Below are 24482 nucleotides of genomic sequence, written 5' to 3' on the forward strand. Positions count from 1 at the left end.
AAGAAAAAGTGAGCCTTGTCCTTGATTCTGCTCTCATTTCAAGAGCAGTAAATAGGTCCCAACCGTCAGAATGAACGTGATTGACAGTTACTGACACTGAAATGCTGGTGTCATGTCAGGGGACAGATTACTTGGAACCCAGGAAGCACATGAAAGTCCCACATATTTATTCAGGTCCAACAGTTTTTATGGAAGACTTGAAATATCAATTTAATTGTGTTAGTCCTGTCACCGTCCTTGTTTTGCTATGGTTCATTTGCTTGGAGAGAGCACTGTACTGTTTCTGTGTGTACAATCTTGTGTTCCCATCCTGACATTGAAGCTTTCTCTTTCAGGTCTTGGATGGACTTTTGGCTCAGTATGGGACAGTGGAGAATGTCGAACAAGGTAATAAGTGAGGAAATTAGCCCACTGAATTTGGAGAGGGATGTTATCTATTATTTCTTGTAGGTTGGGTCAACTCCTGGGAAAAATACTAAGTTCAAACTCCTTTGAAACAAACAAGCTTCTTAGAGTATATGTTTGTGTATCTGTGTGTGAGAGATGTCTATATATAACCTATCTACCCATATCTATATAATTTGTTTTTTCAAGGACTATGATTTTCAGGCTATTTTTTAATACTCTGTAATGGGCTCAAGCATTGGACAAACACTGTCAGGCTGGGATACGCATAATTCACTTGGAAGTAATTGGATTTACACTATTATAACAACTTCCTTCTTCCTGGCTAAAAATAACAATCTTGTACTGAGTGTTTCTCAAGAAGTAGGACTCCTACGCCAGCATCCTCTGGAGTGGTCGTAAAAATGCCTATTCCTCGGGCTCCCCCTAGACATACAAACAAGACCTTCTGGGGCAAGAGTTCATGCATCTGTATTTTAAACGTACTCCCACGTGATTTTTGTAGGTACTCAACTTAGAGAGCCACTGTCTTGGGAACAGCGTAATAAATGCCCACGAAATGCGTACTCTTCTGCCTCCCTTATTTTTACTTTTACCTTCTAAAACATGGTGTGGGTTAGAGAGCAATTGGAACACTCCCTGGGCAAAGGCCAGGGCTGGGCTCACGTTTATGACGTGTAAATCTCAGTGGCAGTTCCACCCTAAGGCTTACACGTTCCCTCCCATAAAGGCTGTGGCTACTTTGAGGTTATGGGATAAACTATATTTTTAGCAGTGGTCTTTAACCTTTTTGAGAATCTGATGGAAATTATAAACCAGGAAAATTCATATATCCACAAATTTGAATCTTTGGGTGGGGTAGGAAGAGTCAGGCCGTAGAATTCCTAAAGCTCTAGTATAGTTCCAAGAGTAAGAATCACTACACTATAGGGTCTTATTATTACTTTGAAAAGGAGCTTTATTGTGGTTTTCTTGAATTATTAGCCTTAACTTCATGTTGTCGTTAACTCCAGGTCCCCCAGTAGCTTAAAACATTTGAAGGGAGGGTTTGATTTAGTCATGTCTGCTTGTTTGTTTGTGGTGTTTTTTTTGGGGGGGGGGGGCGGGGGGGATCAATATTTTTGCTTTAAGTTTACTAGCTTGAATTGAACAAATTTTATCTTTCCTTTTGAATTTATTTTCAACTGCTGACTTTGGATGTAGAAGCAAATGAAAGACGATAAGCCAACTCACAAAATGATTTCTTATTAGCCATCTTTAGTTTATGTGTTCTCTCCTTTAGCCAAGTGAGTCGGGATTGTCAGTTTTCTTTCATTATTGTACGCAGTTACTAAGTTTAACTCCCACAGTCAAGGAGTTCAGTCAAAGGGAAACAAAAGGAGTAATTCAACCTTATCAATGAAAGAAAAATAAAAATACTTTCTTATTTTTCATATATATCCAATTATTTAAAACTAAATGCAAATTATAACAAATAAAATTTATACCTTGATAGTGGTATAATAAATTGATACAAACTTTTAGGAAAGTAATTTGAAATTATACATTAAAAGCATTATGTTCTTTTACCCATTTATTTTTTCTTCTGTGATTGGCTTAAAAAAGTAATTCAAAAGGCCTAAAATTAATGATGTTTGCAACAAATATGGTTTTCAGCAACACTTTTTTTCAGAATAGCAAATTCTGAAAACAATCCACTTGTCAACATTTGAGGGATGGTCAGGCAAAAATCATGACACAGTTGCCCTAGCCAGTTTGGCTTAGTGGATATAGCGTCGGCCTGCGGACCAAAGGGTCCCGGGTTTGATTCCGGTCCTCGTGCAGGAGGCAACCAATCGATGTGTTTCTCTCACATCGATATTTCTCTCTCTCTTTTCCTCTTTCTTCCCCTTTCTCTAAAATCCGTGGAAAACTATCTTCAGGTGGGGATTGAAAAAAAAAATCATGGCACAGTTATTGCAATTTTATGTAGGCATTAAAAAAATACAAGAAAATGTACAAGTAACCATGCAAAAGTGTTTTAAAAATAAGTGAAAATATAGGTTTGAGTTATATATAAATTGATTACAAATATGTATATACAATTGGTTACAAATCATTATGAATATAAATAAATACAGAGATTCAAGTAACTCTAGAGTTAGGGCAGTGAATTATTTTGTGCATTTTTCTCTAAAGTAAGCCTATTTACATTGAGCCAGAGGGCGACAGCTTTTTTCTCTATGACAATGTAGTTTTTGCTTCTTCCCCAGTCAACACAGACACAGAAACTGCCGTTGTCAACGTCACATATTCAACAAGAGAAGAAGCAAAAACGTAAGTGCATTTGGGCTTCCTTAAAGTTTCTGAATGGTTGTCTTTGAATTCCATTGAGTCCTGTGTTTATAAACCATTTTGAAAAGATGCAAACCTTTGACGTGTCACTGGAATTCCCGAGCATTTATACCAGGATGTCTCTTTGTTGATTGCACAGAGACTTTATCTTGAGAAATACTGAGCTGTGGCATCAAAACTGAGTAGGAGTGTTCTTGGCCTGGTCAGGAATAGAGCACCGGCTGTGATGCTGTGGCCTGGACTCTGCTTCGCTACGGGAGCCACTTCCACCTGGAGCTTCCTCCAGGCACCGGATGAAGCAGCACAAACCTTAAATTTTTTTTTAACTTGTTTTTATTGATTTTTAGAGAGAAAGAGGAAGAGGGAGAGAGAGATAGAAACATGGATGATGAGAGAGAATCACGGATCAGCTACCTCCTGCACACCCCATCCTGGGCATGGAGCCCACAACCCGGGCATGTGCCCTTGACCGGGAATCGAACCCAGGACCTCCTGGTTCACAGGTCGACGCTCGACCACTGAGCCACGCCGGCCGGGCCAAACCTTATTTTTTATCCACACTAATTGAATGGACACTCAAACATCCATTTTTCCTCTGTTGAAGGGGGGATCCACCTCAGTGACATCAGCAGCAGGGAGAGGTGTCTGGAGGATATGAATCAAGGAGCATCTGGCTTGGGTTCTTTTTCCTACCCCCATTCACTCCCTAGTCCCCATTCGTGACTAAACTGCTTCAGTGGAGGTTACTTTTGAGCTTGACTATTAACGGATGTGGGATTGAGGTTTTCAGAAATACAACAAAAATAAGTTCCTTTTTGTAGGAAGTTCTTGAAGGTCACTGTAACTAGAATAGGGTCATGCTTGGTTATATATCCCAGGAATACAGATTTATTTCTTTTTCAAGGTTTCAACACACATGAAGACTGTATATAATAGTAAAAGGTTGGAATATATATATTCCAACACACACACACACACACACACACACACACACACACACACACACACATGTATCTATATAATTTTCATACCAGTGGTTTTTAAAAAGTTAATTTTGTATTGGAAAAGGCAGTAACTCATTTGCTGCTGACTTTTGCACACATCTATACCAATAACTCACCTTTGCAGTTCTTGTCCAGCTGCCACTTTGGTAGGACCTTTCTACACATTACTTTGCTGCTTTCATTGAATTCAAAAGGTGCTGCTTTGTAATAAATTCACAAACCCTACACATTAAGCTAGTTCAGTAGGGTTATTATTTTCACAGGCTGCCGAAAACATGTAAAAAAAATATGTTCCACGTCATGTATAATTTTTAGAATGCAATAGTGGGCTATTATTTATTCCCTCTCAAATGAATAAATGAATAAGTATTTTTAGATAATAATATTTTGTGCTTTTGAGGACTCAAGGAAACAAATGCTCTTTTAACTGCTATAGGATAGTAAATGTTGACACCTATCCAAATGGACACGGGGTCATGCTAATGTTAGAATTCTGCAACTCCACTAGGAATTTATCCTGTGTGCACAGTTGTAGTTGCAAAGATGCCCATGGCAACATTGTATATACTAGTAAAAGACTGGACTTCATCCTATATAATCAAGAGCTAATAGGCAAATGGTTGTCACGCCCTGGTGCCCTTGCACCAGGGCTGGGGGATCTGAGGCTGCGCGCCCCCCCCCCCCCCCCCCCCCCCGCCCTGTAGGACTTGATGGGGGTGGGGCCGGCCAGGTCTGGGTCTTGCACAATTTCGAGGTGCATGCAGGTGGGCGAGGACTTGACTCTGGGTCCTGCAGCACGCCCCAGACTCTGACAGGAGGGAGATTTTCGTATACATTTTACTAATTTTCTTTCATCTCTGACACTTCTATTATAGAGAAAGGGCAAATAGCAATATTAAAATACTTCCTCTAATTAATTCCCTTTTGATGTGCATGAATTTCGTGCACCGGGCCACTAGTGTGTGTGTGTGTGTGTGTGTGTGTGTGTGTGTGTGTGTGTATATATATATATATATATATATATATATATATATATAAATAAAAACAATGGAGGATCATTTGCAAAAACTATGATAAATCAATAGAATGTTAACTAGCCAGTAAAAATTAAATTGGAGAATACTTAATGACTTGGAGAATGTGTAGAATATTAATGTTTTTTTAAAGGTTAGAGAAAAGTATGTATGATATCAGTTTATTTTTGTAAATATATTTCTGTTTAAGAAAAATAAGATAGATATCGCTGTTAGGACTTTTTCTTATTTGTGGTTATCTGTCTCTGAATTTTCAGTGATACATGCATACTGTGATAAAGAGTCATAATTTTATACTGATATTAACAAAGAGTCTTTGCTAAGGGGGAGACAGCCTTGGTCGGTGATAAAAAGCGGAATGCGTGATTGCATAGCGAGTGCGACCAGGCCTGTGGACTGTGACTGGTGTTAACTGTCGGCCACAAGCTCCGAGGGGGCAGGCGGGTGTCTGCGGCGCCCGCGCTGGCCCTCAGCGAGGGCGAAGGGCACTCCCACAGGCGAGAATGAGTGAGAGCGAGCACCAGTCCTCCGGCCCCGAGGGTCTTCTGGCCGCTGCTCTCTAACGGAGCTCGCCTGCTTCTGCTGCGTTTCAGAGCCATCGAGAAGCTGAGCGGGCATCAGTTTGAGAACTATTCCTTCAAGATCTCCTACATCCCGGATGAAGAGGTGAGCTCCCCTCCGCCCCCTCAGCGAGCCCAGCGTGGGGACCACTCTTCCAGGGAGCAAGGCCACGCCCCTGGGGGCTCTTCTCAGGCCAGACAGATTGATTTCCCGCTTCGGATCCTGGTCCCCACCCAGTTTGTTGGTGCCATCATCGGAAAGGAGGGCTTGACCATAAAGAACATCACTAAGCAGACCCAGTCCCGGTACGTGCCTCCGGGGCTTCCTTTGCTTCCTTCTGAGGGGTCCCCTGAGTGCTGGGGGCCCAGCCATCCTCCAGTGGCTCTTGCTTGCGTCAGTGGGGGGCGGGGGGGGGGGGGGGGCTGTGCTGTATGGGACGGTGGCTTCTTTAAACAGAACTGTTAACAGACTAACAGAAAGCCGGGCTTTAATGAGCTTTCATGCCAGTTGCCGGAATGTTAAACCCTGAAACAGCAAAGGTTCATAAAGAAGGCACTAATGACCTCACAGCCCAGGATTGTTCTTATAAGCTAACTAATGCTTGTGATTGCATCTGTTTCTAAAACAGCAGAGGTATGGAGCAGAACTTTGTGGGATCCTTGAACCCACTTATCTGAGCCCTGACCGCCTCTCCTGAGGCAGAGCGCTGGGCGGTCATCATTCCCTGAGACCCGCCTAGATAGGCTCAGAAAAGCTACATCGGGGAGCGGATGGGTCGCTGCTATATTGAGCAAGAAATAAAGTATGTTAGCCTTACATTTAGTTTTCTGTCTAAGGAGACTGGACCGGTGGTAGGAGTTGTAGTGAGTAAAAAGACTTGTGGGGTTGTTGATTTTTCTGTGTTCATATGACCACAGCAAGATGTAACCAAGAAAGCACAGGACTTCAAAGCAAAGACCCTTGTTCAAGTTTTACCACGTAATGGCTTTATGATCTGGAAAAAATGTTCACCTCTCTGAGCATCAGTTGCTTCTTCTGTAAGCAAAGATTATTGTGAAAATTAGGACAGTCAGGCAGATTGAATGTAGTACAGACAGTCCTCGGGTTGCGTCGCCATCTCCCATTTATTTATTAAAAAAAAATAGTTCCGTCATTTCAATGTATGTACATATGTGCTTTATGTTTTTTATTATTTATTTACCACAAGTAAAGGTCAGGAATTGTTATCTTTCTTTAAATTTTTTTTTTTTTTTACTGTTTCACTTCATTGCTGCTGTGTGTGTGCTCCATGTGAGTGACGTAGGTGCTTATGTAGGTGGGTTCCGACTCACGGGGAAATACGTCGCGCCGTAGGAACGGATCTCCGACGTAACCCGAGGACCTACTGTAATTATGATGAAAGCACTTAAATTGCAAAGCAGCAGATTACTGACAATTACTTACATGCCTCGTGCATTTTATTCAGGCCATGGATAGAGTGTCTTGTGACATGAAAGAGAAAACACAATTTTTCTTAAAGCATCTGAGTTACTCCCAAATAATGGAAATTTATTTTGCATCCCAGAGTTCATTATCATGGGGGTGAAATAAAGGGACAGCAGAGAGGGGAAATACCCTTTTAAAAATAAAAGGGTGATCCTTGTATTTTAAAATCAGCCCTTTTTGTCCCCTCTAAGCTTTCTTCACTGTAAAGTGATTTTTACTTATATGTCTTTTTCGTTCAAAAAAAAATGGTTTAAAGTGGCTTTAAAAGTGCCACCCGTTTAAATAGAAGCAAGGTTAGTCTCAGTGTGTGTGCCCGTTTTTTTGGAAGTAGGCTGAAGACTTGGATCTGGGCTTTCTAACAGAGTAAAAGGGGATGCAATCAATTATGTGATTTTGAAAAATTAACAAAAACAAGTCGGGCCATGACTGCCTTGAGAAGCCTGATACAGTCATCAGGTCGCTGAGGCATGAGCTTTAAGAGCTGGAGGAAGGCAGGCTGCCAGTGGCAAGGAAACCAAAACTTAGGCAGAGCGAGGGATGCCTCTGCTTTCCCTCCACACTCAGATATCTAAAGCTCGCCTGAATTTGTGTTTGGGTTTGGATTAACACATGGCTTTAAAAAGCTGCCGTCAGTTCAGAGAGTGGCACTGTGCCGACGTGCAGTATTAACCCTGCTCACTTACTCCTCACTTCTACAGTCATCTGAAAGAGGGCGCAAAATACTTCATTTACCCAACTGGCTTCATTGACCAAGTTGGTCAGGGGCCCTTGTCTCACAGCACGCCGTCAGAAATACGCCCTGCTAAATGGAGCCGCAAAGAATTCGAGTTTGGCACAAGACCCCCTGCACTGCTTGCCGCCGTGGGGAATGGCACTGGTTGCAAACATGCTGATGAACACGCCTTGTCTGTCTGTGTCCTTGCTGTACGTTGGCTGATGTGGCCCCATCTTGGGACGAACTAGGATCCTGTCCCCGATGACGATGTGCTATGGCTCCTGATTCTTTTCCCACAGGGTAGACATCCACAGGAAGGAGAACTCTGGGGCCGCGGAGAAGCCCGTCACCATCCACGCCACCCCAGAGGGCACCTCGGAAGCGTGCCGCATGATTCTTGAAATCATGCATAAGGAGGCCGATGAGACCAAAATGTAAGTTTGCGTGCCATGTCCATGTCACTCAGCAGAGATTAAGAGTAGGTTCTCATTCATGGAACACAGTACTTTTTTTTTAAAGCTGTAACTCTTACTAAGTGAAAGGAGCAGGGAAGGATTATTTTTAAGGAATTTGTTTCCAAAGAGAATACAGTGGAAAACAGATCTTGTGCATTTAAAATATGGCGGTTTTCCCATTTGTATGTTTCTCCTGATGATCCTAATGCTTTCATCACTCACTGGTAATAATTATTGGTAGGAACACATAGACCAGTGCTGTCCAGTGTCATGCAGTGATGGGAATGTTCTCTCTCTGCCCTGTTCAATAAGATGGTGATTTGCTACATGTTGCTATTGAGTGCTGGAAATGTGACTAGTGCAATGGGGGAACTGAATCTTTTAATTTATTCAGATTTGAATCATTATATGTATGGCTAATGACTGTCGTGTTGTACAGTGCAGGTATAGAAGGTGCACTGTCATCAAAACCATCACTTACTATTCTGGGAAAGGTGTTTTTTGTGGGGTTTTTAAAATATGTTTTACTGATTTTTCACAGAGAGGAAGGGAGAGGGATAGAGAATCAGAAACATCGATGAGAGAGGAACATCGATCAGCTGCCTCCTGCACACCTCCTACTGGGGATGTGTCCGCAACCAAGGTACATACATGCCCTTGACCGGAATCGAACCTGAGACCCTTCAGTCTGTAGGCCGACGCTCTATCCACTGAGCCAAACCGGTTAGGGCCTGGGAAAGGTTTTTGTCATCTGCCCCTACACCACTTGCACGCTTTTAAAATTGAATTACATTTCCTTTAGTAGTAGACACTGGTAGTGTGGGTAGCTACTTTATTCTTCTTCCTTTCTGTTTTCTTCTGTCTCCTCCTTTTCTTTTACAAAATACTGCTTAGGACTCCTGAGTGTTGTATCCATTTGAAGGGCAAATACAGTTCTTACTAAAGCAATTGCATTTTTTAAAAAAATATATTTCATTGATTTTTTACAGAGAGGAAGGGAGAGGGATAGAGAGTTAGAAACATCGATGAGAGAGAAACATCGATCAGCTGCCTCCTGCACACCCCCTACTGGGTATGTGCCCGCAACCAAGGCACATGCCCTTGACCAGAATCGAACCTGGGACCCTTGAGTCCGCAGGCCAGTGCTCTATCCACTGAGCCAAACCGGTTAGGGTGCAATTGCATTTTTATTACAAACAAATTAGTGGTAATTGAATAGATAATTTAATAAGGGTTCTATGCAGTTTGGCAAAATTCACTTATGGGCATTGGTGGCACTTTCAGAGAAATGAATTGAATATAAAATTAATTTAGCAAATAATGTCAAATAAGAGTGCTCCAAAGCCAAAAAGAGGAAAGTAGTCCTAAAAGCAAACAAACAAACAAAAACACATTACAAATCTATTCTTAGATTTCATAAGGGACTCTAACCTTTCACTTATGAACAGTTAATTTCTTTTATTTACTGTATTGCAGGCTTTTAACGCCCCCCGCCCCAAATGCCATGGTTTAATTTGAAGAAGCTCCTCCCTCATCCAAGTTATTGAAAACTTAACACACTCTTTGGTCCTTCAACCTAGGTACCAAGCAACTTTCAATATTCTAAATAATTAACAAGACTGATTTATAAATTAGATATTTAAGTTTTTGTGTAGAGTCAAGATAGAGTTTGAATATCTTTGAAATAAATGTTTGGGTGGCCCACTGTGTTAAGCACTGTGTGGGGCTTGAGGCTACAGTCATGAACAAGACCCAGGCCTGCTTTCATGGAGCCTACAATCCAGTGGGAGAGATGGTCACTAAACAAGTAATCGCACCAGCATGTAGTGAAGCACAGCTATGAAAAGTGGTGATGGTGGGAAATGACTTTATTACTGGAAGCCCTAACCAAGGCTTCAGGGGAGATCGGAGGAGATTGGGGATTTCAGAGACAGCCTCTCTGTGAGCCCTGAGGGGGATGAGTAGGAGGTAGAGGTTGTAGGGGAAGAGGGATCCTAAACTTTCATTTTATTCATTTACCAAATATTGATTGAGTGCCTACTATGTGCCAGGCACTGCTCTATATGCCAGTGAACACAACTAACCTAAATAAATAAATAAATAAATATGCCCTGCCCTCCCAAAGTTACACTCTAGTGGAGCTTCTTCAAGCATCCATGTATTTTGAGGCAGTAATATGCATCTGTTAGATGCTCTTGATTTCAATAACAGAAAACGTAAGTGGCTTAATCAATAGGGAGCAATTATGATGCCACATAGTAGGAAGTCCTAAGGTCAGAAAACTCCAAGTTCATTTGGCGCATGGATTCAAAGACCCATGACTTTTCTTTCTACTTCACCATCTTCAAGGTGTCCGATAGCTTCCTGGTGATGACACGATGGCTGTGGTGATTTCAGACCTGTGTCCCCACAGGACACAGGATTCAGAAGCTGAAAGAGAAGGCATCTTTGCCTTGCTCTTTTCTTTTTTTATTGTGGCAATAAAACCACATAACATAAAAGTTACCATCTTAACCATTTTTCAGTATACAGTTCAGTACTGTTCAGTGTATTCACATTGTGAAACGGGCCTGCCTCTAGCACTTTCTCATCCTGCAAAACCGAAACTCGTTACCCATAAACAACAACTCCCCTTTTCCCTCTCCCTCCAACCTCTGGTAACTACCATTCTACTTTTTCTTTCTATGAAAGAAAGTGGAATCATACAGTACTTGTCTTTCTGTGACTCGCTTATTTCACGTAACGTAATATCCTCAAGATGCATCTGTGTTGCAGCATGTGACAGGATTTCGTGTTTTAGCTATTGTAAATAGTGCTGTCATTAACACACGTGTGCAAATATCTCTCTGAGGCCCTGCTTCTAACCCTTTTGGATATAGACCCAGAAGTGAGGTTGCTGGACTATCTGGCAGTTCTCTCTGAATTGTTTTGTGAAGCCTCCCCACTGTTTTCCATAGCAGTTGCACCACCACTGCATAAGGGCTCCAATCTCTCCAGATTTTCACCAACACTTGTTGTTTTCTGTTATTTTGTAGTAGATATATAATTGGGTGTGAGGTAGTATTTTGTATTCACAGTACCTCGTTGTCATTTGTATTTGCATGTCTGTGATGATCAGTGATGCCAAGGGTCTTTTTTATGCTTGTTGGCAGTTGTATGTCATTTTTAGAGAAATGTCTGTCAAGTTCTTTGCACAATTTTTAAACAGGTTATTTGATTTTTTTTTAATTGTTGGGTTGTAGGAGTTATTTATATGTTCTGGATATCAGTCCCTTATCAGATGCATAATTTGCAAATATTTTCTTCCACTCCATAGACCAGTGATGGCGAACCTATGACGCGTGTCACCACTGAACTCATTTTTTGGGTTGATTTTTCTTTGTTAAATGGCATTTAAATATATAAAATAAATATCAAAAATATAAGTCTTTGTTTTACTATGGTTGCAAATATCAAAAAATTTCTATATGTGACACGGCACCAGAGTTAAGTTAGGATTTTTCAAAATGCTGACACGCAGAGCTCAAAAGGTTCGCCATCACTGCCATAGACTGTCTTTTCACTTTTGATTGTGTTCTTTGATACAGAAAAAATTTTAAGCTTGATGTAGTTCCATTTGTTTATTTTTTTTCTTTTTTTTTAATGCCTGTGCTTTGGTGTCATAGCCAAGAAATCATTGCAAAAGTCCAATATCATGGAACTTTTACTCTGTGTTTTTTAAGTTTTACATTTAGGTCTTTAGTACATTTTGAGTTAATTTTTGTATATGGAATAAGATAAGGGTCCAGCCTCATTCTCTTGCTTATGCATACCTAGTTTTCCCAGCACTGTTGAAGAGACTGTCTTTTCCCTTTATGTATCCTTGGCACCCTTGCCAAAGATCATACGACCATATACTTGCGGGTTTGTTTCTAGGATCTCTGTTCTATCCCATTGGTTTATTTGTCTCCTGATGCCAGTGCCACACTGTTTTGATTACTGTGGCTTCGTAATATGTTTTTGAAATGAGGACATGCGAGTCCTCCCACTTCGTTATTTTTCAAAGTTGTTTTGATTGTGCAAGGTCTTTTGATATTCCATACAAATTTTAGAATGAATTTTTTTTATTTCTGCAAAAATTGTCGTTGGGGTTTTGATAGGAGTTGCATTGCATCTGTAGATTACTTAGGTAGTATGAACATTGAAACAATATTAAGTCTTCCAGTCCATGAATGCAGGATATCCTTCCATTGATTTCTGTTGTCTTTTATTTTTTCAGCAGTGTTTTATAGTTTCATTGTATAAGTCTTTTACTTCCTTGGTTACGTTTATTCCTAAATATTTTATTCTATGATGCTATTGTAAATGGAATTGCTTAATTTCATTTTCAGATTGTTTATTTTTTAGTAGATAGAAACACAACTGATTTGTGTGTGTAAATTGTGTATCCCATGATGTTGCTGTATTAGTTTATTGTAACAGTTTTTTGTGGAATCTTTAGAGTTTTTAACATATAAGGTAATGTCATTAGCAAAGAGAGATAATTGTATTCCTTCCTTTCCAATTTAGACACATTTTATTTCTTTTCCTTAACTACTTGCTCTGGCTGGGACTTCCACTCCTATGTTGAATGGAAGTGGTAAGAGCAAGCTTCCTTGTCTTGTTGCTGATCTTAGAGTAAAAGATGCCAGTCTTTCACTGTTGAATATGATGTTCACTGGGGGCTTTTCACAAATGGGATTTATTATGTTGAGGTAGTTTTCTTCTATTCCTAGATTGTTGTGTGTTTTTATCACGAAAATATATTAAATTTTGTCAAATGCTTTTTCTGTATCAAGGTGATCCTGTGGGTTTTGTTTCTCACTTTGTTAATGTGGTATATTACATTAATTGATTTTTATATGTTGAACTATCCTTGCATTCCAGGAATACATCCCACTTGGTCATAGTATATAGTCCTTACATGCTTTCAAATTCAGTTTTCTGGTAATTTTAAAAAGGATTTTTGCATCAACATTCAAAAATCAGGAATACTGGTCAGTAGTTTTGTTTGGTTAGTTGGTTTTGGCTTTTTTGAGGTGTCTTGTTTGGCTTTAGTATTAGAGTAAAGCTGACCGAATAGAATGAGCTTGGAAGTGTCCACTCCTCTTCAGTCTTTTGGAAGAGATGGAGAAGGATTCCTATTAATTAAGTCTTCTTTAAATGTTTGGTAGACTTCTTCAGGGAAGCTGTCAGGTCCTAGGGCATTTCTGTGTTGGAAGGTTTTGGGTTATTCATTCAATTTCCTTACTTATTATTGGTCTGTTCAAATTTCCCTTATCTTTTTTTAATCCTTACATGAGGATATGTTTTATTATTATTATTATTGACTTTAGAGAGAAAGGAAAGGAGAGAGAGAAACATTAATATAAGAGAAACATCCATCAGTTGCCTCCCATATGAGCCTTGACCATCTATAATTTTTATTGAATATATTGGGGTGACATTGGTTAATAAAATTACGTAGTTTTCAGGTGTACAATTCTATAATACATCATGAATATATTATATTGTGTGTTCACCACCCCAAGTCAAGTCTCCTTCCATCACCATTCCCCCCCCATACATTCTTGTACCTCTACTTTGTTATTGATGTCACAAATTATTATTTATGTATTATATACCCATTAACATAGATTTACCGTTTTTGTTTTTATCATTTAAATTTTATGCATCAAAGTTACTATAGTGTAGGTTATTGTATTTGTGTATTTTTTAAAAAGAATCTTATATTTTTATGACTTTGTGTTGCTATCTACTGTACTTTCATTTCAACTTAAAGTTTCTTGTAGAGCAATTCTAATAGGAATGAACTCTCTAAGCTTTTGTTTTCCTGGAAAAGTCTTATTTCTCCTTCATTTTTGAAGGACAATTTGCCAGATATGGTATTCCTGGTTGACAGTTTTTTCTTTCAGCAGTTTGAATATATCATCCCACTCCCTCCTGGCCTGCAAAATTTCTGCCGAGAAATCCACCGATAACATGGAAACTCCTAGGTATGTGACTAATACTTTTATCTTGCTGCTATCAAAATTGTCCTTCGTCACCCTAGCCAGTTTGGTTCAGTAGTTAGAGCGTTGGCCCACAGACTGAAAGATCACAGGTTCAATTCCAGGCAAGGGCATGTACTTCGGTTGCAGGCTCAATCCCTAGCCCCAGTAGGGTGCATGTAGGAAACAACCAATCAATGTGTCTCTCTCACGTCGATGTTAGTCTCTCTCTCTCTCTCTCTCTCTCTCCCTCCCTCCCTCCCTCCCTCCCTCCCCCTCTCCTTCCCCCCTCCACCTCTCTCTCTCTCTCTCTCTCTCTCTCTCTCTCTCTCTCTCTCTCCTCCTCCTCCTCCTCCTCCTCCTCCTCCTCCTCCTCCTCCTCCTCCTCCTCCTCCTCCTCCTCCTCCTCCTCCTCCTCCTCCTCCTCCTTCTCCTCCTCCTCCTCCTCCTCCTCCCTTCCACTCTCCAAAAATCAATGTGGGGGAAAATGTCCTTGGGTGAGGATTAAAAAAAAGAAAAGAAAAAAGATTGTGCTTTGTCTTTTGTCTTTGGCTTTAGACACGTGGGTTACAATATGTCTCAGTGTAGTTCTCTTTGGATTTATCCTAGTTGAAAGAGCATCTTGAATCTATATGTCCATTTCTTTCCTCAGATTTGGACAGGTTTCCATCATTATCATCATTTTTTTTTAATAAGCTCTTTGCCCCTTCTCTTTCTTCTCCTTGTGGATTCCCATGATGTGTATATTATCACTATAGTGTCCTTTAGCCTCTCTTTGCCTTCCTGTATTCTTTTTTCTCCTCTTGATTTCAAATGATCAGTCTTCAAGTGTGCTGATATTTTTCTTGTGCCTGTTTATGTCTGCTATTGAACCTTTTAAATAAAAATTTCAGTTTAGTTTTGTAATCTTTAGCTTTATTATTTGTTAGGTTGGTTTTTTATAGTTTCTGTCTCTTTATTGATTCTTATTTTGTACATACATCATTTTTCTGATTTCATTTAGTCGTCTGGTCTTTTTTAGGCCATTGAGTAGCTTTATGACAGTTTTTCACATTCTTTGTCAGGTAGTTCATAGGCCTGCATCTCTTTAGGATCCGTTTCTGGAGTTTCATTTTGATCCTTTGGTTAGTCATTGTTTCCCTGTCTCTTTGTATGTCTTGTAGTGTTTTTGCTGGAATTGACAACCACCTCTCAGTCTTTGCCTCCTGACTTCATTCAGGGGAAGAACTTCGCTAATGAGTCTGGCTGCAGGTTCTAGATCTCTCAAACCTTTTTGATCTCTTTCTCCCCCTGGCTTCTGACTGTGTAACTGCAGCTCTAACATACTGGTTACGTCTGTTTTCACCACCTTCCACACTCTGGTGCCAGTCTCGTCAGCCCTCCAAGTCAGGAGAGACAGGAACCAATGTCTTGGGTAGCCCCCAGACAATCCAGAATGTTGGACTCATACTCCGTTCTTTTGTTTTTGTTTTAAAGGGAGGAACCCTGGTATGAAGGATTGCTTCTTAGTTGCTCCTGACTATGCTGTGTAGGGGAAGGAACATGAGCAGGCATGCCAGATACCACAATTTTCCTTCCCCTTTTGCTGGAATTTCTTCTTGGTTTTATAATAGCCTGGGTGCTATAGCTCTCAGTTGATCTCTAGGGTTCTCACAGAGGTATTAGTCTGTTGTTAACTTGGTATCTCTGGGGGGAGGGGGGGCGGGGCGGGGAGGGTAGGAGGACGTGAAGCTTTCTGGTTTGTCATCTGACTAATGTCATTAACCCTTGTACCTTTTTTAAAAATATATATTTTATTGATTTTTTTACAGAGAGGAAGGGAGAGGGATAGAGAGTTAGAAACATCGATGAGAGAGAAACATCAATCAACCGCCTCTTGCACACCCCCTACTGGGGATGTGTCCGCAACTGAGGTACATGCCCTTGACCGGAACCAAACCTGGGACCCCTTAGTCTGCAGGCCGACACTCTATCCACTGAGTCAAACTTGCCAGGGCAACCCTTGTACCTTTTTAAGAGCAAGGAAAGCCTTCCTAAAGTCACCTAACGGATTTCTCCTTATATCCCATTGGCCATATCTACCTCTTGGACTTACTCCCAATCAGGCACAGCAGGGGAGTATAATCATCATGGCTTGTCTTATGTTAATGAGAATTCATGCACTGGGATTAGTAAGGGACTCCTCTCCTAAAACTCATTACCACTTGGTACCTGAACAAAACAGCTTCTATTTGTAAGAAAAACAAAAGAAGGTAATAGCCTTTGGGGAAGCAATCACCTTTTCCACCTTAAATGTTAACTTGTTGGTTGTCTTTTTTAGAACTGAAGAGATTCCTCTGAAAATCTTGGCCCACAATGGCTTGGTTGGAAGACTTATTGGAAAAGAAGGCAGAAATTTGAAGAAAATTGAACATGAAACTGGGACCAAGATAACAATTTCATCGTAAGCCACCTATTCAGATTCATTGTGCCCAGTAATGGAGAATTTGGTCATCTTGCAATGCCCAGTTCATTCATCTGCTTTTCTATAAAATGGGAGTATAATCAGAAGTCACATAGTTATCTCCAAAACTATAAAGACAAATACATAAATAGTCACCAGTCAGACATTTTACTATAGATGTGATCTGTCACTAGCAAGATTTGAGATAAGGCGGTAAGTGTTCTGTACTTCAGTGTGTGGTGAGGAAATTCGGTCTTCTCCCCACCGTCTCCACCAAGACTTGTTTGTTATCCTCTGGGATTTATTTCTCCTTATGATAAAAGCAAATTCCTGTTTTTTTCCCCTGGTGGCCAGCTTGCAGGATTTGAGCATATACAACCCTGAAAGAACCATCACTGTGAAGGGAACAGTCGAGGCCTGTGCCAGTGCTGAGATGGAGATTATGAAGAAGCTACGTGAGGCCTTTGAAAATGACATGCTGGCTGTAAATGTAAGTGCCTAATGCTTTCTTCTCCTGGTTTTCACATGTTTTTCGGTAGAATTCAAGCCTCTCTAATAATAGTTGTCCTTCAGATAGAGAATAAACATCTTTTAATAGGTATGCAGAGTTATTGCTGCCTTCTTGGAGCAAGGGCATTGAACTAATCACGAGACCATTATGATAAATGCACTGGACAAAATAGTGTGAAACTGTTAAAATCATAACTGAAAATTTTAAAATAAGGAATCGTCTATGATATAATGTTAGTAAAGAAAAGTATATAAAAGTGTATAAAATTGGAGTTATAATTATGTAAAATAATATGTATCAAAATGACGGAAGGCTACATATAAAAATAGCTTTTATATTAGGAAGGTGGGTTTTTTTCCCCAGTTTCCAATTGTAAAAGTAAATACTTTAAAATGAACTTCTGATTTTCATCTCTTGCTTAATGATCTGCTCTTTTAGATTACCTAGTAAATACTGTCAACCACCTCAGCTTTAATATTCCTGACAGACTGATTTGGGTTTATCTTTCCTATTATTGCTATGTAGTTCCCATTTTATAATAGGAAGACACCAGTCTGGCATAAGAAATTTTAAAAGTATTTGTCCATTGCCAAAACTCAACTCAGTAAATGTTTTTATTTTCTATAATAATGATTTTCTAACATATATTGAAGAGGAAAGGATGCTGTAATGCGTCCTCCTAATCCCATAATCCAGCTTCCACGGTTATCAACTCATGGCCTGTTTTGTTTCATCTAAACCATCATCATCCACTGCACCTTCCCCCCTCTTTGGATGTCCTTGCAGCAAATCCTAGGCCTGGTAACATTTCAGAGGAGTAAAGCTGACAAAGAGCTGTGTAGGTTCAACGCAGTTCCCTCCCTGCAGCACATCCCACAGCACCTACCCCCTTCCTCAGGTCAGTGCTTGCTCTCCCACCTGAGCAGCCACATCACGTGGCACTTGGGAGACATGACGAGAAGTGTGACCTTCTCTCCCCATTTGTGTGTGTTTGTCTGTAGAAGTGTCATTAGCATCCAGTGATCTCATTATCTTCTTTCGGGATCCTGACATCTTACAGGAAACATCTCTTTCTGTGAACACCCAGAAAAGCTACGAAAGGGTCTGGGTGCTCCACTCGTCATCACCTGAGCCCGCCACGTAGATTCATTCATGTCTGTACCAAAGTCAATAGCAAAACTACTAGATCTTACATATCCAGTTGGGTAAAGGTTAAGGACCCCAGCCCTCCTGTTCCAAACATTCTAAAAGAAGGCAAGCTGGTAAGCGACCCTGGCCGCAGAAAAGAAGGAAGATGTTAGAGATCTGCTTAGGGTTTGAGGAGACAAAGGCAGGAGAAGGTTGGACACAGGCCAGGGTGAGTGACTACCTCTGTCTGCCTTTGATGGGCTGTGTAGTTAAAGTTCGACTCTATCCCTTTTGCGGCCACCGCTGAAGTGCCAGCGGCCGATGAGTTCAGACCCTTTTGACTTCTGACCAGAGGAGGAACCATAAAAGGCATTTCAAAGCACCTTCCCAAATTCACAGGGAGATTATCTTCTCTTCCCAAAGAGCTGAGACATTAGTACAGTGTTCCATCCACGCCCGTCCTAAAGGATGATGAAGTTCAGGTTTAAGGACACTACAAAGAGCAGCAAATTGGCAAAGTTGTCCAGGTTTACAGGAAGGATGTGCCATCTACGTTGAACGAGTGCAATGGGAGAAAGCGAGCGGTACAACTGCTCATGGGGGCATTCACCCCAGCAAGGTGGTTATCACTAGACTAAAGCTGGACAGAGACCACGAAACAATCCTTGAACGTAAAGCCAAATCTGGCCAAGTAAGAAAGGAAAGGGGCAAATACCAAGAAGAACAATTGAGAAGATGCAGAAATAAAGTAATCTTGTATGCAACTTTCATGAAAAACTATTAAAATGGGTGATGGGGCGGGAACGCCTCAACTCTAGCCTATGGGAGCGTCCCCATGTTTGAATGTGAAATAAACAAGCAAGTGAGATGATCACGAAGCTGGTAACCAAATGGTGAGAAGGCCAAAGTTGTGAACCATTCTGCACCTGGACACAGAGATTCCATAGGTGGTGTCTTAGATAGAGTTAGGAAACAACTGTTAATCCAGTATGTGTTAAACATATCCATTCAACAAGTATTTATCGAATACTTACTGTGTACCAGGCACTGAGCCCACACCACAAGACAGTCTCCATGCACAAGTAAATTATGTCTGAAAGGGGAAGAGGTACCTACGCAGGTGATCCACATACCATGTGGGGAGTGCTCTCTAAGGAAATGTAGGAATGTAAGCACAGAAAGGGCATGTGGATGAGGCCTTCGGGGTGAGAGAAGGCTTCCCCGATGAGGGGACACCTACGCTCAGGTGAAACCCACGTGATGAGTAGGACTCAGCCAGGTGAGGAGTGAGAGAAGCACGTTCCTTGCAGGGTGGACAAAGTGTACTGGGGCCCAGAGGTGGGAAGCACAGGATTGGCAGGTTGGGGAGGAGGGGTTGGCAGCAGAGAGGCTGGTGGTGTGGCCTGGGCCCCCAGGAAGAGCCTCATTTGCTGCTGAGATGTGTAGATACTCTCAAGGGTGGCAGAGAAACTTTGGAGGAACATCGTAGTCACGTTGAGGTTTGGAGAGCCCACCCCAGCAGCAGGGTGGGGAAGAGGGTGCAGGGCTGGGGCAGAGCTCGTGAGGAGTCCCTGGTGCCACGGTGGCAGGAGATGGAGGTTGACCCTGGCAAGCCGGGACTCTGCTCGCCTCCCCTCATCTTGTTCTCCATTTCTGTTCCCAGCAACAAGCCAACCTGATCCCGGGGTTGAACCTCAGCGCACTTGGCATCTTTTCAACAGGATTATCTGTGCTGCCTCCACCCGCGGGGCCCCGAGGACCTCCCCCTCCTCCTCCCTACCACCCGTTCGCTGTAAGTAGTCAGCTTCAGAGGGTTGCTCGCGCTCTGGGCACCTCCAGGCAGCAGCATGGCTCTGCTGTGTTGCTCAGAGCTAAAGCTTGAACGTGGAGGCCTTGCTCATAAGTGACCGTAGGAGGAATCCAGCCTGTTTTAGACTTCTTCCTAATGGACAGATTGATATTATTCCACCTTCCTCTAAACATGTACTATTAAATATAATAGGAAAGAAAGAATCCATTAGCAAAGACATTCACTAGAAGCCTGTTGATTGTAAAAAAAGGATTTGTTTGTTCAAATAAGACTCTTCTGAGTGCTGTTCATTCATTAAAATGCTAGGCTAGCCCTAGCCGGTTTGGCTCAGTGGGTAGAGCGTCGGCCTTTGGACTGAAGGGTCCCCGGTTCGGTTTCGGCCGAGGGCACATGCCTGGGTTGCAGGCTCCATCCCCAGTGTGGGGCGTGCAGGAGGCAGCCCATCAATGATTTCTCTCACCATTGATGTTTCTATCTTTTCCTCTCCCTTCCTCTCTGAAATCAATAAAAATATGTCTTTAAAAATAAATAAAATGCTAGGCTACCTGGATCTCTCTTTCCCACCTATGTCTGCAACTCAAATGCATTCTATTTTAATACTAGGCAGATTTTAAAAGAAAATAATACACAGTGTTTCAAAATACTTAGAACAATGCCTGGCGCTTAGTGGGCTCTCAGTAACTTGTTTGAATCACATTTAATAAAAGAAGAAGAAATGGGAAGTTACGAGTTTTCTGCTTGTTGCCTGCTTGCTGCTCCCACTCACGAGCCTTGTTCAGAATCAGGGCATCACCAAAGTGGGGGAGGGGGGCAGGATACTTGCCAGCTGGTTTTTTGTTTTTTAATATATTTTTATTGATTTCAGAGAGGAAGGGAGAGGGAGAGAGAGAGAGAAACATCAATGATGAGAGAGAATCATCAATTGGCTGCCTCCTGCACGCCCCCCACCGGGGATCGAGCCCACAACCCGAACATGTGCTCTGACCAGGAATCGAACCATGACCTCCTGGTTCACAGGTCCACTGAGCCACACCGGCTGGGCTACCAGCTGATTTTTTATTCTGAACTCTACACATACAGCTATTCTTAAAGCAAACTTTCTCTCCCCCAACATTAATACTGTTTAATGGGAAGAATCCAGTTGGTGAACATAACCTTAGCCACTCCTTTCTTTCTAGTGCTTTGGGTTATCTGTAGAGAGACGGGATAAACCTGCTCTGCTGTTTTACCAACAAAATACCGACATGAGTGGCAGCCATGTCCTTAGTCACAAGAACTTACACATTTCTGCAATCTGTTTATACACAGATCTGAGGCATTTCTAAATCTCTATACCATTTATTTAAAATGATATCCATTTTCCCTTAAACTAAAGGATAGGGCCCAATATTAAGCCGTGTGTGTGTGTGTGTGTGTGTGTGTGTGTGTGTGTGTGTGTGAGAGAGAGAGAGAGAGAGAGAGAGAGAGAGAGAGAGAGAGAGAGAGAAAAGAGAGAAGAGAGAGAAGAGAAGGAACAAAAGCTGGAGATGAGACAGGAGGGATTGTTGATGTTCCCAGGAGCAAAATGGCTACAAGAGGGGCACTTCCTCATATCTTTGCTATGAGATTTGAGAATGAATGAGTTTGGCACAAGTCAGTGGCATTGAGACACACCTCATTTCTTAGGAGAAAGACTGTATATACTGCCTACAGAAGGTAACGTAAGGCCAGGCTACCCTCTCAACCTAAATACTTAAATGGGGGTGGGGGGAGATATAATAAAACAAACCACTTCTAAAATCGATCATCTAAAATGGGAGTCATCCTCTGTATTTTTCATCTTTTTCTTTTTTGTTTACTTTTTAAAAAATATATATTTTATTGGTTTTTTTACAGAGGGGAAGGGAGAGGGATAGAGAGCTAGAAACATCGATGAGAGAGAAACACCGATCAGCTGCCTCCTGCACGCCCCCACTGGGGATGTGCCCGCAACCAAGGCACATGCCCCTGACCGGAATCGAACCCGGGACCCTTCAGTCCACAGGCTGATGCTCTATCCACTGAGCCAAACCGGTTAGGGCCATCTTTTTCTTAATGATTTGTAACAACTGTTCACATATTAAGGCTCTTAACCATTTGTCATATGGTAAATTTTTTTTTCAACAGTTTATCATTTCTCTTCGCTTTATTTGTGGTGTCCTGTGCCATAATAATTTAAAATAAATATATTGTGAACAAACTATTGCATGAAGTAAAATGTAAATGTTTCCCTTCAGCCTTCCTTCTCTTACCCAAATTTTACCCACCAACCATTCTCCAGAAATATAACACTACTATGTTTACATATATTTAAAATATTTCCTCAGCATATATACAATCATATTATTGAAAAATACAAATGGAGTGAATTAGAAGTTATTTTTTATGTTTTATCAGCATCTTTCCATAGCTGGACCTAATTCTCCTTACTGGTTACATAGTATTCCATTGGATGAATTTATTACAGTTTTTCTGATCACATGGTTTTTAGACATTTGGATTGTTTCCAGGTTTTCTTTGCTACAGAGCGTGTAGAAATGAATATCTGTATACAAAAGCCTTTGCACAAGTATGTGAATATGAAAATTCTCTAAGATTACAGTTACTACATCAAAGGGGAGGTGCAATTTAAATTCTCACAGATTTCCTGTCAACAGAATTCGTGTGAAAATGTTAAGAATGAAGGTAGCTAAATCAGTGATGTTCCCTTTATGGATTCCTTGCCTCTGATGTCATGCTAAGGAAGGAACCTTTTCCCATCCCTGTGTTTACTTATAGTAATTTTTAGTTGCTGGTTTGGGGGAATTGTTGCTTATATTTACATCTGTAACTACTAGGGAATTTATTTTGACTTATACTTTGAGATAGGAACCTGGCTTTGTTTTTGTTTTGTTTTTCCCCAAATGGATAGCCAATTTCCCCCAAAATCATTTATTGAATAATGTACCCTTTTATCACTCAACTTGAAATGTCAGCTTTGCCATGCACTGAACTCCCACTTAGTCATTCCTGGACTCTGTCCCATTACTCATTTTGTTTTTACACTGTGATTACTATAGCCTTATATTCTCTGGACAGTTTTAACAGCAGGCTTCTTCTCTAAGAATGAATGGGAGAGATGACTAACTTTTACTACACTTGGGAAATTAACGCATATGTAGGTATTTTCTGTTTCTTGAAGATTTGATAAGACCTATCTGTGAAACACCTCAGCCTCTAGCACTCGTAAGCTATATGATTTCTCTAAGTTGCTGGCATGGTTTTGTTGATTTATCTTTTTCTTAAAAGTATTCATTCCAGCCCAGCCAGCTTGGCTCAGTGGTTGAGCTTCGACCTATGAAGCAGGAGGTCATGGTCCATTTCCCAGTCAGGGCACTTGCCTGGATTGTGGGCTCGGTCCTAGTTTAGAGCAGGTACAGGAGGCAACCGATTGATGCTTCTCTTTCACATCAGTGTTTCTCCCTCTCTCTCTCTCCCCCCTTCCTCTCTCCCTGAAAGCAATGAAAATATACCCTTGGATAAGGATTAAAAGAAAAAGAATTAACTATACCTTTATTGGTTTCTTTGCTCACTGTAGACAGTTCTTACATTCCATATTCTCTAATTTTTTTTTTTTTTGAGTTGTTCGTTTGTTTGTTTGGAGTACTGCCTCAAACAATTCTTTTCAGGAATCCTATCTAATAAAACAGAAACATGGTAATTGGCGTACGACCGCTACCCTTCCCATTGGCTAATCAGGGAGATATGCAAATTAACTGACAGCCAAGATGGCGGCCGGCAGCCAGGCAGCTGGAAACTAACATGAGGCTTGCTTACTTCAGTGATGGAGGAAGCCAAAGCTTCCCCGCCTGCCTTGCCGGCCTCTCAGCTGCACTCTAAGCAACTATGTTACAAAAATAGAAGCTAAACAAAACCCCAGGCTTCAGCCAGCAGGACCGCAACATTGTTTCAAATACAGAAGGGTAAACAAAGGCCAGAAACCTGCTTTCAGGAGTGGAAGTCTCATAGCTGGAGCCGAGCCTCAGAGCTAAAGCTGGCCCAGAATGAAAAAAAAAGGAAAAAAGGACAGGTTGGGAGCTTCAGTCACCCGTAAGCCTGAAAACGGCCCTCAGCCCCTCACCCAGGCTGGCCAGGCACCCCAGTGGGGACCCCCACCCTGATCCAGGACACCCTTCAGGGCAAACCAGCCAGCCCCCACCCATGCACCAGGCCTCTATCCTATATAGTAAAAGGGTAATATGCCTCACAGCACCGGGATCAGCGGAGCAGCGAGGCCTCCTGGAACCGGGATCAGCGTGACAGGGGGCAGCGCCCAAACCCCCTGATCGCCCTGCGGCTCTGTGTGTGACAAGGTGCGGCGCCTCAATCCCCCCCCCCCCCACCACCACGGGCCCTGCTCTGTATGTGGCGGGGTAGAGCCATAACCTCCCCATCGGCCCTGCCTGAGTGTGACAGTGGCGGCGCCCCAACCCCCTGATCCACCCTGCTCTGTGTGTGACGGGGCGGTGCCCCAACTCCCCTATCGGCCCTACTCTGTGAGTGACAGGGGGGAGCTCCTCAACCCCCTGATC

The 24482-nt window shown here is 41.8% G+C and overlaps 1 protein-coding gene across 3 annotated transcripts in view; it reads left to right on the forward strand.

The window, feature by feature from the left end:
• IGF2BP2 (insulin like growth factor 2 mRNA binding protein 2) overlaps positions 1-24482 on the forward strand; it is a 155058-nt gene that overhangs the window by 114819 nt on the left and 15757 nt on the right. The window contains exons 4-11 of one of the 3 annotated variants that reach the window (XM_036349431.1): positions 336-387; positions 2658-2721; positions 5371-5643; positions 7838-7972; positions 13927-14007; positions 16322-16444; positions 16799-16934; positions 19747-19875. In XM_036349431.1, coding sequence (XP_036205324.1) covers positions 336-387; positions 2658-2721; positions 5371-5643; positions 7838-7972; positions 13927-14007; positions 16322-16444; positions 16799-16934; positions 19747-19875 — 993 coding nt within the window. The remainder of the gene's footprint in view (positions 1-335; positions 388-2657; positions 2722-5370; positions 5644-7837; positions 7973-13926; positions 14008-16321; positions 16445-16798; positions 16935-19746; positions 19876-24482) is intronic. The other 2 variants (XM_036349432.1, XM_036349433.1) reach the window with 2 other exon arrangements.

The sequence above is a fragment of the Myotis myotis genome, unplaced genomic scaffold (assembly GCF_014108235.1).
Source record: "Myotis myotis isolate mMyoMyo1 unplaced genomic scaffold, mMyoMyo1.p scaffold_m19_p_2, whole genome shotgun sequence".
Classification (NCBI taxonomy): Eukaryota; Metazoa; Chordata; class Mammalia; order Chiroptera; family Vespertilionidae; genus Myotis; species Myotis myotis.